The following is a 16450-nucleotide window of genomic DNA, read 5'->3' as shown; positions in this document are numbered from 1 at the left end:
TTCCACAGATGCTTTACTGCACTTGTGCTAAAACAGTTCAGGCTATCCCATGGCTCACAGAACAAGGGCTCCCCTTTTGAGCTCTCAGTACTATTATTTCCAGAAGAATTATTTTCTAGTCATCATTTTGGGGGTGCTTATTAGGTTAAATGTGTGAATTACTTTCTGAAATATGCTCTTCTAAATTTAGTCCAGGTAGGAGGGAGCGGGGACATTGACCTTGTTTTTCTTCATCTTAAGAGTTAAGCTTCAACTACATATATTTTTAAAACAGAAAAATATGTGAGAAAATAAGGTAAATAGGAAACCAAGAACAAGCATGAAAAACAGTTATGATAGCCATTTAGAGACAACTAAAACTCATGTTTCTCTAAAACACATTTTTAGAAAGTCAGAACAGTAAAACAACAATTATTCTACAATGCAGGTCACAAACTTAGACAACCAGATGCAGCCTTCTGACAGGTTTTGTTTTTCAGAGTTGGGCCAGGGGTATATTTTTGTTTTTGAGTTTAACTGGTTGCTAATATTCAAAATTTTTAAGAATTCACATAAAAGTTTAGATTTCCACATCCTCTTGAGAGATGACACTGTTGGGCCATATTCTCGTGCGGCAAACACTGCTGGGAGATGAGGAGCCTTCTCTTTGGGCATCACTTGTGCTTTCGGGTCCAAGTGGGAGTCAGCCTCCCCACATCGTTGCCTCTGGTCCCCATGTCAAACAACAGTTGTCATTTGTCATCAGTTTCATGCTATTGTGTTTCTTGTAGTAGAGCTGAAGATGGCAGAATATCTACTATCCATATTTCAGTCAAAAGTAGGAAAAAGCCAAGTGAACCAAAAGGAATATGTGTTTTAGTAAAAATGGGAAGCAGATATATTTTTGTTGAGATGAAAAATACCTCTACTAGAAATCCATACACTGAAGATATCTGTTGTAATAATACAACCTGAATGACCATTCTGAAATATACCTGGCCTACTTCTCTCACTCATAATACCCACTGGCTCCACAGGCATCTCCTCTTTCTCAACAGATAACAAGTGGATGCCATGACGATCTTGTTTTCTCTACTTTTCCAGTTTGATTTTATCTCTAAGACTGTGCAACATCGTAGGAACACATGGCCTTTGTCCGTCTGTACATTCAAACATCTATTTAAGGAAATAACTCATTGGTGACTCAATTTAGATATTTTTATTCTTCATATTCTATATCTACATAGATTGCACCTAAGTACTGAGGGTTTGTATTTTTGTCCTAAATGCTATATTTCCTCTATCTGAATTAAGACTGATAAAACCAATAAGACTAATAAGACTAAGTTGAAATGAACACAACTACATCAGAATAAATCAGCACACAATTTTCTGGGTTAGATTTCAGGCATCGTAGCTCCTTTTCTACAACTGGCAAGTGCATCACGAGAGACAGTATCTGTCATAAAATCTCCCTACCATTCCCCCCCAAGCAGATCTGAACATTAAAGAAAGAGCTTTCAGATATTCAACAGGGACTTTATGTTTGCTTCAACAGTTTAGAAACCCCTTCCATTGGTTTCTTTCGGGATTTGATAACAACAGTGTCTCTCTGGTGTTTGTTATCTTCCAGGTTAGCATTTCAATTCACTTTGGACGAAGCTGGAAGTTTGGAAGTGTTATATACCTACCACATTTCCATTGATTTTTGGACAATTTATATTCCAGAAGCCACTGATAGCTTACTTAAAGCAGATCCCAAGACAGAGCTTTTCTTTTTAGTTTCAGAGAGATAATTTTCTAATACTCTGCAGACCGCTTGAATAGACCAGAGTTGTGAACAAATTCAGATAATATCTCTCCCACTCCAAGCCTCCCTAAGCTGTGGGGAGACGTTATGAAATAATATGCTGGGAACATTTTTTACGGACACCATTTTCTGGCAACAGAGCAGATTTGAGAGGGAGCAGCTGTTGATGTCTGATCTCCAAGCTTATTACATGAGGACCTGGAACCCAAGAGATTGCGAGGTGAATACTGAATGAGCACATCAGTAGAGAGGTAAACACATCTCCTCTCCCTACTGGTCCAGTCAGAAATATCTTCCTTTTTGTTTATCTCTCAATGTCAGAGATCATTTGGCTGCAACACATTCATGCAAAATCCTTCCCTTTCTTCAAAGACTAAATATTAGAAAAAGGCTAGGCAGCACAGACAAGAAGGTTAACACTTATTTTCAAGACTGGTTAAAACTCGAATCCCCAGTTGCTGTGTGTCTCTGCCCACCCACTTCCAACATTTCCCTAGTGATAATATAGAGGAAGGGGATCTATAAAATTCCACGTCATGACAGCCATTTAAGGAATAACTGACATAGAGAGAGGAGGCCTTTAACTGTGAAAAGCAGAGCACATTTTAAGAGTTCTACCAAGACATCTCCTGCCTAAAGGGACACAGCTGAGCGGGACATGGCCATGCATGGGACTACTCCAAAATGGTATAAAGTATGAATTTTTGAATAAGAGTATTAAGAAAAACAGATTTAGCATCCCACCCTTCTCCCCCAGTACAGTTGTCTCCAGATGCACTGGCCTCTGTGGTGGTACCTGAACAAAGCAAGCATGATATTTTTATTTTCTGTTAGAGAGAAAGAGGACTCTTTTTGTTCTTTGCTTGAATTTTGGAGGCCACACGGACCTCTGAGTTTTGTGGTCAGCAGTATTCATGGTGATTTTGGTTACGTGTGGGTTTAATCCTGTGAATAGAAATGAAATCAGGGTCATGCTGCAAAGCAGAATCCTTCAATTAACATCATGAACATTACTGGGTAATGCAATCTTGAGTGAGTTTGTGGATTTTTTGTCAAATGCATCTGTGTTTAAATGAAAATTAGTCTTCCTAGGAAAAGATAAGTTCTCTTATCTAAATTCTTACTAATGAAAGTCACAAATGTTCTAATAATGTACACAGCAAGTGGAAGTTTGAAGATACCCATAAAGATAATACTTTATGAGAAAATCAATTAATGAGGAACAACAAGAATGAAGTGCCAGATTTCCCTTGCCATGCCATCAGGGAAGCAGTGTGTTTACTGGAAGAGAGTGAGCTGCTAAATCAGACTCAGATTTAAATCTGTTGACAAAACATTTACCTTCTCAGCTTCAATTTTATCATTGGTAAAATAGGGATGACAATTACTATCTGTCAAGTTTGTTATAAGGAAGAAATAAAGAAATGTATATAAAGGGATAGTAACATATAAATATAGTAACTTTAAAAAAAAATCAATGTCAATCCCCTGGCCTTTTTTTCTTTCCACTCATTTGGAGTTTTTGAAATTCAATTTAAAGAACAAAAGTGAAAGAAATTACTGCTTGGACATCAGTTTTTTGTTTTGGCTGTGCCACACAGCATGTAGGATCTTAGTTCCCCCACCAGGGACTGAACCCGCACCCCCTGCAGGGGAAGCGTGGAGTCTTAACCACTGGACGGCCAGGGAAGTTCCAAGTTTTACTTTTAATAGATTTTATGTGGTCTACTTGTATCAATGAGGATAAGGTATTTATTTTGGAGTGAAGGTATGAAAATTAAGGGGAGAAAATGATGTGCAAACAATAAGTGTTGTAATTATAAAAATTTTATTTCACTCTTACTTTAATTAAATCTTCATAAGCACCATGTCATGAACTGGCAATCTAGAAAGAGGATACTGGAATGCTTTAGTCAATAACAAACTGCAAGCTGATGATATGAAGTTACAGCTACATGGAGCATGTGTACAAGACCACATTTAGAAAGGTTCACTTGAGAATCCCACGATGATGCACAAAACAGGATTCTGGCATCGATTTGTTCACACTTCCTATGCTCAGAACCCAAAGCTTGTGCATGTACACATCAGAAGAAACACTGGTTCACCTTGACAGTTTACAGTTTGCTAACACTTGACCCTGAAAGCATAAATGTTGCCATCTTGATTTCTTGACCAGTGCGTGGTCATAGGCTGAAAAGACCAATTCCTTTAAAATTTAAATTATGCTTAAAGGTTATGTTCAACATTATGCAAGTCATCAGCAAGGCCTTTGAATGTGTGCAATTCTCATATATGATCACCAAACCATTACTGACCTAAGGAAATCGTGGAAAATTATATATTTTCAGCAAAATGTTTAAATTTGGTCCTACATTAAAAGACCCAATTGCCAAGGTGTTTTACACAAATTTAATTCACAAGCATGTACACAAGAGATTCACTATAAAGAACATTGCTTCCTGGTTTATGAATAAAAAGTTTATCCTCTACTTACACTAAACATACAAAAAATAATCTACAAAAATTGTTTACAGTTGATTTTAGTGAAAGAAAAAGCTTTCTTCAGAAAAAAAAAATGATTGTGTGGTGGTAGTAGTTTAGCCGTCAAAAAAGGAATGTAGTAACCAATAAATATAATGTGCTTTCTCCATATAGACATATTTACACTTGAGTCTTTGGCTTATGTTGTTTTCTAAAAAGAACTTTAAATGATCCAGCCATCATTGCACATTAAAGGAAAATAAGCCAGTTATATATATTTATATATTTATATAGAGATCTGCTACACTTGAAACATATTAAAAACTGAACTTTCCTATGAATTTGCACAGCTTTTCTTTCTTCCTCCTTGAAAGATTTAACATCTTTTATCTGAAAAAGGGAGAAAAATGCCACATAGAAAGTATTAATTCATGCAACATGTGGTGGCTGCTCTACCAAAGCCAGGAGAGAAAAGGCTGCATGTTCACTGGACAAACACTGAGAAGTTCTCATTTGAATCTGCTTCTTATTAAATAAAATTTATGTGGCACGAAATGTTGATGCTTTCATACAGTAATAGAAACTGAGTCCTTTTTATTAAGATACACAACTTCATAAGAAAAATACTTTTACCTCTCAAATGTAAAAGCCTCCCACCCCCCACATTAAAATCTTTCTGCACAGGTGTGACACGTACAACAGCTGCTGGCTCAACAGATGAATGGGCTCTGCTTGGATGCACTTTGAAGTCTCCCCCAACTAAGATGACTCCAGGTACTCCAAAGCTACGTCGTAGCAGAAACGGTACTGCTCCTGAAAGATGTTAAAACAAAAGGGTGGAGCAAAGTTAAGAAAAAGGAGAAGAATGGAGGATAATAGCTATTAAATGAATACTTGCATTCAATTTAGATTTTTCAAGAATTACAGATTTTTTTTCTATATACAAGTTTAACATCTAGGCATGCATATTTTACATTTGAGTCTAATGATTGCTGTTTAAGAAAAAGGAACTTGATGTAAAAAGATATGTTGTCTTTGCCTCATATTTTATATCAAATTAAAAAAATCTTCAGTATTATCTGATTATAATAGTAATACCTGATCAGTACAGAAAAATTTCCAAGTATAGAAAAAGATAATCAGAAAAAGTTTCTATAAATCTGTTATCAGAAACAACTGTTTAAAATACTATCTTAGTGTTAATTCAGTCCATTTTTATGCATGGTTGAAATAATAAATACTTTAGAATAAATATTAATTGCTTATCTATGTTTGGGGATATAACTTTATATTTTATTTTCTGTGGTTTAGCATTGTTATGTATCCTTTTCTTATGTTATTTAACACCTCTTTTAATACTTCATAAAAGTCTAATATGTGGATTGACTGTAATATTGCATTTATGTTTTTCTTTACTATAAATAGTCCTAGAGTGAACATGCAAATATTTTTCTCCTCACTTCAGATACTTTCCTTAGTGGTATTAAAAAAAGCCAGTCATTTCAGACTGCCACTCAACAATTCCAAATTCTTAATTTCTTCTTCCAGTTTTACTGAGATATAATTGACATATAACACTGTATGTTTAAGGTGTATGGCATAACGATTTGACTTACATACGTGAACATCCAAAATCTTAATTTTTTTTTTTTTTTTTTTTTTTGCGGTACGCGGGCCTCTCACTGTTGCTGCCTCTCCCGTTGCGGAGCACAGGCTCCGGACGCGCAGGCTCAGCGGCCATGGCTCACGGGTCCAGCCACTCCGCGGCACGTGGGATCTTCCCGAACCGGGGCACAAACCCACGTCCCCTGCATCGGCAGGCGGACTCTCAAAAACTGCGCCACCAGGGAAGCCCCATATTCTTAATTTTTGACACAGTTTTTGGTCTATCAGGGAATTTAAGTAAATTTTTCAAAAATGGTTAGTGGTTCTTAAATTTTTTTGAGCTTATTTTTACCAGAAAAATTTATTTCTTCTGCCTTTATTTATTTAAGACAACTTGGTTAACAAAACTTTTTTGAGTTAAAACTGCCTTTCCTCTCAGTCCATCTGTGTGTCGCTCCATTATGAAGAATTTAGAAAAATTCAGACTGCATTACAAATTATTACTTGCAATATGTATTAAAATCTTCCCAATTCAGTCCAAGTGGGTAAAATTCAGGCTGAATTAGAGAACAATCTAAAACGCATATTATTTCAAAAGAGAACTTCCAGGTGTCTCCAGCAATAAATGAGGGAAATAAAAACTTTCCCCAAGAGGTCTTTGTCAATCCTACCCTAATTATCAAGTAGCTGTGATTTAAATTAGCCTACCACTGTGGCAAGTGCATCTCAAGAACCAAAAAGTGCTTGGGAACTGTTACATCTCTTTAATCAGTCTCTAGCAATTTGGTTTACTCTCTAACTTTTCTTACCAAACTCATCAGTTCAATTCAACAGCACACTGAACTAATCATTAACCTTGATTAAACACAAATTGGGTGTTTAGTCAGGATTCATGGGACATGAATGTAAAGGTAAATAGTAACTTTTAAGAAGGTTCTAGAATGGCAGAGTTTAATCATAGACTTTTTTTTTAAGGAACAGTGAGAAATCAGAGTTAAATTTGGAAGTATGATTTGAATGCTGCGGCCAGAAGTGATCTTATTGATGATTTTGGAAGATTTGATCTGAGAGATAGAGGCAGAGTTTACATTAAAAACTCTTCAGACAGCAGACAGTGTAAAGACCTAACCATTACCCGCCCATTTTGTAAAAAGACCTCAGAGTTCTGCCTCAAAATTCCCTCAAATCTATACCCCCCTTCCTCCAGCTCCATTGCCAACACCCCAGTCAAAGCCAATATCATCTTATTGGGACAACAGCAATACCTAAGGTATGAGCTGCAGTAGAGGGGCTTTGAGGACTTGTAGAAGGGAAGAAGTCTGTGACCGTTCTTCAAAGTGCAACAGTATAAATGTAACTCTTCAGATTTTGTCTCAGGAAGCAATGCACCTCTTGTGTGAACAATCCATGAGCAGGAAGTGGTGAAAATACTTTAAAGGTTTATTGAATTGCTCACTTTTGTTATCTGATCATCTTGATAAATGTAGGGCAAGCAACAATGATGTCTTGGTTTTTCTGGTTTACTTTTCTGTGAGCATAAACTACACAGCTGCCCCTGACCTTATCCTGCCATGCACATATGTGTAACCCACAGCCATCACTTTAGAAGTCGAATATGCTAGAGAAGTTTAACTTTCTTCCTCTGCATACAGCTTCAACCAGACGAGCTCCTACATACACCTACCTCCCTGCTCTTATTTTGTAATCTGTGTTGTGATTTTGTGAGCCCTGGCTAATTCAAATAATATCACATGAACTACGTTCTAAAATTGGTAAAGCTGAAAACTGTCAATGGAGATAGTTTAAAAAATTATAATTTGACCAGCAATGAAGAATTATAGATAATGACTAAAATAAATTTCATTTGCCCTTTACAAACACTGGGTGTCTAAAGTGCTAGATGCAGGGCTTCCCTGGTGGCACAGTGGCTGAGAACCTGCCTGCCAATGCAGGGCACACAGGTTTGATCCCTGGCCCGGGAAGATCCCATATGCCATGGAGCAACTAAGCCCGTGCACCACAACGACTGAGCCTGTGCTCTAGAGCCTGCGAGCCACAACTACTGAGCCTGCATGCTGCAGCTACTAAAGCCTGCACGCCTAGAGTCTGTGCTCTGCAATAAGAGAAGCCACCGCAATGAGAAGCCCACGCACCGTGATGAAGAATAGCTCCCACTTGCTGCAACTAGAGAAAGCCCGTGCGCAGCAACGAAGACCCAACACAGCCAAAAATAAGTTAAAAAAACAAAGAAACAAACGAAAAAACTGATATAAAAAGTGCTAGATGCAACCTATGAGTATATCCCTCAAAATGTTTTACCAGTTATCTCAATATTGTTTAAGAAATAAAAATAAACAAGAATAAAACCTAGATAGCAGGATTTTCTTATTATAGAACCATTTAACAAATTTTACTGTAGCAAATATCTATTGCTCAAAAGAAACAAACAAAAATCCTATACATTTCCCAAGTTAAATGAAAGTAGTTTTCTTCATCATGAGCAGTTTAGGCAATATGTGATTACGTTTATGTGGGTAAAGAGGGATACTTGGCAATTCATCAATTAGGCAGGAAAGTCCCCACAAAGACACATTTATACATATGATTCACTATGTGTGTATCAAGTCAAATCAACAAGTAGGTATATGATTGACTAATATCTACCCTCCCTTCTGTGTACAAGACTGTGACTCACCGGGGCTTCCACCATGTTTGGCTTGCTGTTCCTTAGCGTCTTGACCGCATGGAACACGTCGACAACATTTTGCCGTTTCACCATTTCAACAACGATGCCTATAGCACAGAACATGCCACTTCGCCCACCACCATTTCTAAAAGCAAAGAAAGCAAAGGCATTTTAGATTGAAGCTTTTGGTGACCATAGGTCACACAATCATGTTTGGGAAAAGAAAACATTATCTTTTTAATTTTTTCCCTTTGTGTTTTAATTTTGTTTCACATGTGTGCATATATGTGTAGAGAGCAGAAAGGAAAGATCCTTGAGGATGACATTAACTCAGTAGCTTATACTTAGGGACATGTTACAGCCATAGATGGCTGCAACCTAGATACTTTGAGATTTTGATAGATTTGTACACAGTGTAAATCAGAAAAGTTATTCAGAGTAGTGTTCAAAAGAGTTTAAACTATATAATAACTATACAATAATCAATTTAAAAAATACAAAAGTTGAAGTTAGTAGTGAATTATAGAATCAAGAAACAGGAAGATTGTTTCAAAAGAATATCTAGTCAAGGTCTGTAAGATGGGAGTTGGTTACTCTTTAACATAGAAAACGTGAAGGCTAATGAGGAAATGACCACCAAGGCCCCCCAAATGGCCAAGCCAAGCCGCCACACTCACAGGCAGTGGATGATCGTTCGGCCCTCCCCGTCCTCGCATTCCTCCTGCCATTTTTCCACCTGCAGTATCAGCTTCAAAAATGACCGTTTGGAGCCAGGCACTTCTCGATGAGAAGCCCATCCTAGATACTGAAACTGCTGTACCATCAGATAACCTTCCTGTGGCTGCAGAGGGAAAAGTATTTTTATGTAAATAAGTTGGGGCTAGAATTTTTACTAAAAAGTAAAAGGTTCATATCAATTTACACCATGACATAAATGACACTGACAATGGACTGAATCTAGCTGATTCAAGTCCAAAATATGTACATACCAGTGCAGAAACACTCTAAGTTACATGAGAATTATCCGTTATACAAGCTTCTCCATCATGCTCCATATCCAATAATCAATTCCTATGTTTATACTTCTTAAATAACTTTCAAATTCACCTCCTCTTTATTGCCACTGACATCTTTGCACTCTCAATCACAAATCATAATAATCACTTCTTAGTTGATCTCCCTGAACAAACTTTGATCTCCTTTCAAACCATTCTTACTGAAGGCATCATGATTAGTTTTAAATGCAAATATGATCTTGTCACTTCCTGATTTAATGACTTCCAAATGATCTTAGCATAAAACCCAAATTTGCTGCCATGGCTTAAAAATACCTATATGATAAGGCTCTACCTCTTTCTCTAACTTCCCTTTATTCGAACAACCTATTCAAGTTCCAGACACATTGGCCTTCTCTTAATCTATTTATCAAGTCATTTCTTGCCTTGGGAACTTTGCACATACTCTCCCCTTCACCTTGAACATCTCCTTCTTGCTTGCTTTTCTCAGTCCCAAACAGAGTGATCAACTTGTCTTGGGTTTGCCTTGGACTTTTCTGGTCTTTGCACTAAAATTCATGTGTTCTAGGAAACCTCCCTGTCCTGTGTAAACCAAGGTAGCTGGATATCCCATGCCCAAAGAGCTCCTACAAATTTTTCAAATTTTGACTTAAATATCACTGCCTCAAAGAAGTCTTCTCTGATCACCCAGCTATGTCAGATCACCCAAATCCTCTGTATTTTGTATTTTTTCTCTGTAAAATTTCATTTATTTGTAAATGATTCTATAAGTTGTTTAATGCTTGTCTTCTCTGATAAAATACAAATTCTTTAAGGACAAGAAAATCTCTTTTTCCCTTAAAATCTCTATCCCTAGAACTTAGCAAAATACTTTCCGAAGAACAGTATTGTTGAATGAATGAATCAAGACCTTGAACCTTCATATGAAAATGTAAGGAAGAATTTGTAATGCACAAGTGAGCCATATCATAAGGCATCAGATCTAAAGCTTCACATGGCAAGGGCTCATGTATCTTTCGGTAGGACAAGGAACTACCTAGTATAACACCCAACCTCTAGTTGGCGCATACTAAATATTTGGTGAGGTGAATGATATTAAATAATGAGAATGGGAACAGAAAGAAAAATCACGCACTAATAAGGACCAGAATACCAAATATAGAGGAAGATAAATATGCTGACCAAAAAAAAATGTAACACAAATTTCAGTTCCTATTCCTAGAATGTTTTTCATATAAACAGCTCAATTAACAGACAGGTCTTACTTTCTTAGTTTAGCAGCTACGGTTTCTCAGCTAAAATATTACTAGAACCATAATGTAACAGATGTGCAGACATAATGAGATTCCTTTAAATTAACATCTAAGATATGCATGAATATTATGACATGATTGAAGTTATCCTTTTTTTCTCCACTGAAATGAGCAATAGAATTGGATATGAATTTCTTCTCTACTTATACACAAACAGACTTATTAACCAGAAACACATATAGCCATTTTGATGTGAGAAACACTGAAACATGACAATTCTAATCACACACTTAAAACAAGACATATACATAGAATTGCTGCTCTAAAAAAGAGTAACCTAGCTCTTTAAAAAGACCATAATTCCATGGAAGTTACTACTGTTTTCTTTTCAAATTCTGCTTGCTATGTGGTTATATAATCTAAACAGTTTTTATTAGTACTTTTTGGTTTTTTGAAGGAGAGACCCCACACAATTTGTCACTGATGGCAAAACACATGAAGTGTCAAGGAAAGAAAGACTTCTGAAGGACACAGTTGCTACTTAGCTGCTGGGAAAAGGCACAGTGGTAGCAGCACTGGATCTAGCTATAGATTTGGGCAAAGCCAGATGCTGGGACATTTAGAAAGATGAAATTGTAGGGCTTCCCTGGTGGCGCAGTGGTTGAGAGTCCGCCTGCCGATGCAGGGGACATGGGTTCATGCCCCGGTCCGGGAGGGTCCCACATGCCGCGGAGCGGCTAGGCCCGTGAGCCATGGCCGCTGAGCCTGTGCGTCCGGAGCCTGTGCTCCGCAACGGGGGAGGCCACAACAGTGAGAGGCCCGCGTACCGCAAAAAAAAAAAAAAAAAAAAAGAAAGATGAAATTGTAGATGAGCTGTAGGAGGAGAATCAGTGATGGCTGTGATTTACCTTTTCCTTCATGCCTGGGGCCCTCTCTTATAAGCAGAACTGGAATAGTGACATGGAACCCTTCTATAATGGCTAGTCCGACATACCACTTCCTCCTGTCATCAGTATTATACTCTTATTTTTCGGTTGCATGCCTCTTCTGGGTTGGATTATCACTGCTAATAAAACATGCAGTGAACCTCGAGATAAGTCTACTTATACTCAGGGGCCAGGCACAGACAATCAAACTCACTTGAACCTAGGAATCTGAATTTAGATTTCCATATAGAATACAATAGGCTAGTAACTGACAAGGAAACCTAGCTTCCAGCATTTCTGCTTTCCTGTTTTTAGAATGCATTTTTATTCTAGTGCTAAGGCATAAGATGATTACTAGCTTTGGGAATGATTATATAATGCTTATTAGCTTATTAATTTTACTCTCTCTTTTGTCTGAATGGAAATATACCCCATCATGATTATGGTCACCTGGTTCTGGATCAGCTCAGTTAAAATCATTAATGACTTACTCTTGTTAGATTGCATATCCTAAAAATCCGGTTTATCACATCACAGTCCATTGAACAAGACATACATTCCACTTGGATAGGGCCATATCGTAGCATCCCTTCTTCTGGCCAGTACTGAGGGCAGCCCTAGATGATGAATGTTTTGAAAGAAAAAGAAAATAAGCATTATTTTTTCTAAATAGGGTAGTATAAAGCAGATTTTACCATTTTATTACTACCTTATTAAGTTGTGCGTAAGTACAAAAAAGCAACCTATAACCATTAACCTGGGACAAGTCGACTTCATTTAACATCACAATGGAGGTACAGCCGTAATCGTACACTAATCTCCAGAAGTCTTTCACAGTGTTTGGCAGAGGGTACTGTGTGACGATGAAAGCAGCTGGTTGCCTGTAGCTCTGTGAAAAAACAAGGTAGATGGGGAAACATAAGAACTTCAAATGAATAATTAGTTGTACAAACAGATTCAGTACACTTCAATGCAGGGCCAGTAAGACACAACAGCTTCATATGGAGATGGAGCCAGCCTGCTGCTTAAGCCATGGAATAACAGATTTGGACCACTGCAATATACTGCAACTAGTCATCAGTCAATCTGTTGTATGACTTTGATGCCTCAGCAGTAATTTAAGCCAGGAATTTGTTTTATTTTGTTGATAAAAGTAAATATAGCACAAATACCAAAAAAAAAAAAAAAAGAAAAGAAACTTCTTGAGGCTAACATCCTTCATGAGGTACCTGTTGGGCTGTTTCAGTCTTCCAAAGTCTAAGAGGTTAAAGGCATAAAATTCCCTGGCATGTGTGTGTGTCTCCGTGTATCTATCTATGTCTATCTGCTATCAGCTGTGAATGGAACTGTTTGGCTCTCCTCCACTCCAAATAAGAAAAACACGTGTGCCTCAAACTCATGTGCTTTTATATTATATCGACATTATCAACACATCTTGTAGGCAATCCACTTTCCATAGTTTTCTGGGCATTTCTAATGTATATCAATGATCAGAATGATGGTTTCAATCATTAAAGATTTTTCAAGTGCCAAAGAGTAAAACCAATGCATTTCCTGGGCCCACATAAGAGGGAATGTCTCCTTGTTTACCAAATGCCCCTTGATTGGGACATAGCACATTATCTCTTTCCAGAAGGAGAGGATAGGTTCATCTGGCCAATCTGTCATTCTACAGACTAATGATCTGCACTAAAAAAGAAATATATATTTCTATGAACTAAAATAATGATTTGTAAAAATATAACTAGACAGTTGCCTGAGATGGATTTCTTTAATGCTGATAAAAATTGTCAGTAATCTCCTAACTCATTTGTATCATACTACTCTTTAAGTCCTTCAAGTGTCTTAAACCAGTGTAGAAATTGACCTTTAAACTTCATAGATCCTATCACCATTTGGGAAATGCTGCTAACCATAGTGCTTCACTCCATGGAAGACTTTAGGATAAATCTGAGGAGATAGTAATTCACCGGCTGCTTCTATATGACCTTAAGACCTCACAAAGTCACACCCACAGTTGGGGTGAGTACCCTCCTACAGAGAGTATGAAAGCTCACGGGAAAGGATCAGAAGAAAGAAGTAAGCTTCCCTTCCAATTAAACGTCTGCTCCATGGGAAAGTAAGTCAAGGAAGGCTAAAAGGCTTTTATTCCTTTTTTGAGTCACAGGGGAGGGGAGATAGATGAGGAGCAGATGATGTGAGAGAAGACTGAAGATTTCCTTTTCCCTTCCTCTCTAGGTGCAAGAGCACATCTAAGGCTTTGAAATCGCAGGATCCTTGGCCTTACCTCCTAATTCTTCACAGGGATGGCGTAGGGTATATGACCCTTATGACGTGGGTAGAGGGCAGGAGAAAGTGGGGAGTGTTGACCAGTGAGCCCACTCTTATTAGCCAAACCGAACCAAAATTTCTGAAGCCCTAACCACACTACTAAATCCACAGGGCAGTTTCAACTACAAAATATATCTGTGTTGAATCACAGGGAATTAAACAGAGAATAAGAACAGGTAGAATACAAGCTTCAGTCTTCATATTGACTAGAAAACAATCTGAAAATTAGGAAAATATTTGAAAGAAATGCCAAAGACAAAAAATGCCTCAAACACATGCCTCATCAGTATTCTTTCCTAATATTTTCTTTTTCCCTTTTTCACACGGCCTTTTTTCATCCAAATCTAAACTGGCTCAGAAACAAAAAGTTCTGTGTGTTTTCTCTGTATTTAGTATGTTTGCCTTTCCAGACAATTAAATTTGGAAGAAAAAGTACAGTGAGGATCCAATGTGGTTTCAGGAGATATGAGTAATGACTAGGCAAGACTCTGGTCACAGCAGGAGTGGCATCTTTCTCCTTGAGCTTGCCTTTAAACTATTCTGCGCTGTAGAATAAAAAAGATCAAAGCAACTGGGTGAAAGTTAGAATTGGAATGTGGGCTTTTCTAAGTCTCTACTATCAGAAGCTAATTTTGGATATACAATAGGAGCAATTACTTAGAAAGCTTCATTATTAGTCACCCAGGAGTGAAACCTGACTTCTGATTTCTCCTTACTACAGTTCCATAACCTAAAGGGCAAAGACTAGAGATGCTTATGAATGAAGGTGATAAACTAAAAGGATTCTGAACTTGAAACCCTTCTTACTTCTTCCCAAGGTAAGCAAAACAAGGAGACCAAAGACTAATTTAAAATTCTCTTTCCATATTGTTCTGTCTATGGGATGCTAACATGCTAAGTACATGCTCTACCATCTACAGTGTGAAGATTGGGGTGGGGTAAGAGAGTTCCTTCATTATGATCGATATGTTAACATGATATCTTCCATGCCTTCCTTAGTTATTTATATCTAGTCTCTATTCATTAATAACATACATACAAGTTAGCTATAAATTATTGGAACATTAAATGTCAGAGATAAAAATTTCCAAACTAACACAATTTCAGTAGAATATGGCATTCTGTGATTTTAAAACTTCGAAATAGATAAGCATGATTCTCTTTCCTGAAAATAATTAGGATAAAAACTATCACCTGTAGATATTTCCTGTACAGAAATTTTATAATAATTGACAACCAAGTGCCAAACTTATAGTCAAGTCTAAAATTTATGGTGCCTAAGAATCACTGTAAGGGAAATTCAAAATCATTCTCCAAAGAAAAATTCGTATTTCAATGAAAGTTTCCAATTTTCCTTTTTAGGCCATTTAAATTTTCTTGAAAAGAGAACTAGCCAGTGTTCATCAATTTTGCAGCTTTTCATGACACTTTACACTAACAAAGAGAGCAGTCTCTTACGTCCATAAGAGCAGCATTGATGTAGTTACTACTCTCCCCATCAATTGTAATTAAAAAAGGCAGACATCTGTCAGGTGGCAGCATGTCCATGAAACGGTTCTTGTCATGGTTCCTTGGCAGGCAAGCTATACTGCAGTCCTCAGCTTGTAGTCGAGGGGTGACTGAATTCAAGGTCTGAAAAGAAAAGGGAACCCAGGTTAAAAGACAGTGACCCATTTAATAGCATAACACAGATCTATCAAGCATTTAGGAGGCCAAGTAGAATGTGAAGGATTTGTGCAAGCCAGTGGCATTTGCCACGATGACACGCTGATAGACTTTGTAGTTAAAGCTAATGAAGCCAGAGAAGTGACAAAGAAACAATACACACATTGTACAATGGGCCTCTTCTTAAAAGGGAAAGGGATGCTAAACAACACAGCAACCTGCAAAATGTATTGCCTAACCAAAGAAAATGCAGAGTGGCCCATGATGATGACCCATCATAAAGTTATCATTTGTAATAACATTTTAATATGCCATATTTGAAGACATGCTATTGCATGTTGGAAAGAGCACTGGGCAAAGCATCAAAGTATTAGGTTTCTAGAGTTATTCTTGACTTCACAGTCACATAGCTTTAGGGGTGTTTTAAGGGTAATGAAAACATTTAGAGATGATATTTAGCACAAACTCTAGCTATTATTATTAATGTTCTTGATCTCACATTGTGAGTAACACAGAAGGTTAAAATCCATAAGACTGAATTTGGAAAAAGGTTGTAAACACACCCAAATTACCACTAAATTTGACTTTTATGATACCTTTTTCCCACATTTTTCCCTGAGTCTGAACTCATTTGCCCTTCAAGATACAGCAGATATGAGCTCATTAACACAAAAGTGACTCCATAATACATATAA

The 16450-nt window shown here is 37.3% G+C and overlaps 1 protein-coding gene across 4 annotated transcripts in view; it reads right to left on the bottom strand.

Annotated features, from left to right (window-relative positions):
- Positions 1 to 3598: 3598 nt before the first annotated feature.
- The window catches only part of PTPRK (protein tyrosine phosphatase receptor type K), a 572360-nt gene continuing 559508 nt past the window's right edge, over positions 3599 to 16450 (bottom strand). For all 4 annotated transcript variants that reach the window (XM_082633381.1, XM_082633383.1, XM_082633382.1 and 1 more), the window contains 6 exons: positions 15549 to 15722; positions 12517 to 12648; positions 12251 to 12376; positions 9242 to 9405; positions 8574 to 8709; positions 3599 to 5086 (listed from right to left, as the gene is read on the bottom strand). In XM_082633381.1, coding sequence (XP_082489507.1) covers positions 5033 to 5086; positions 8574 to 8709; positions 9242 to 9405; positions 12251 to 12376; positions 12517 to 12648; positions 15549 to 15722 — 786 coding nt within the window. In that variant the 3' untranslated portion in view covers positions 3599 to 5032. The remainder of the gene's footprint in view (positions 5087 to 8573; positions 8710 to 9241; positions 9406 to 12250; positions 12377 to 12516; positions 12649 to 15548; positions 15723 to 16450) is intronic.

Source organism: Mesoplodon mirus (genome assembly GCF_964341445.2).
Source record: "Mesoplodon mirus genome assembly, chromosome: 10".
Taxonomy (NCBI): Eukaryota; Metazoa; Chordata; class Mammalia; order Artiodactyla; family Ziphiidae; genus Mesoplodon; species Mesoplodon mirus.
The sequence above is the reverse complement of the archived record's forward strand: the minus strand, read 5'-3'. Positions and strand labels throughout refer to the sequence as shown.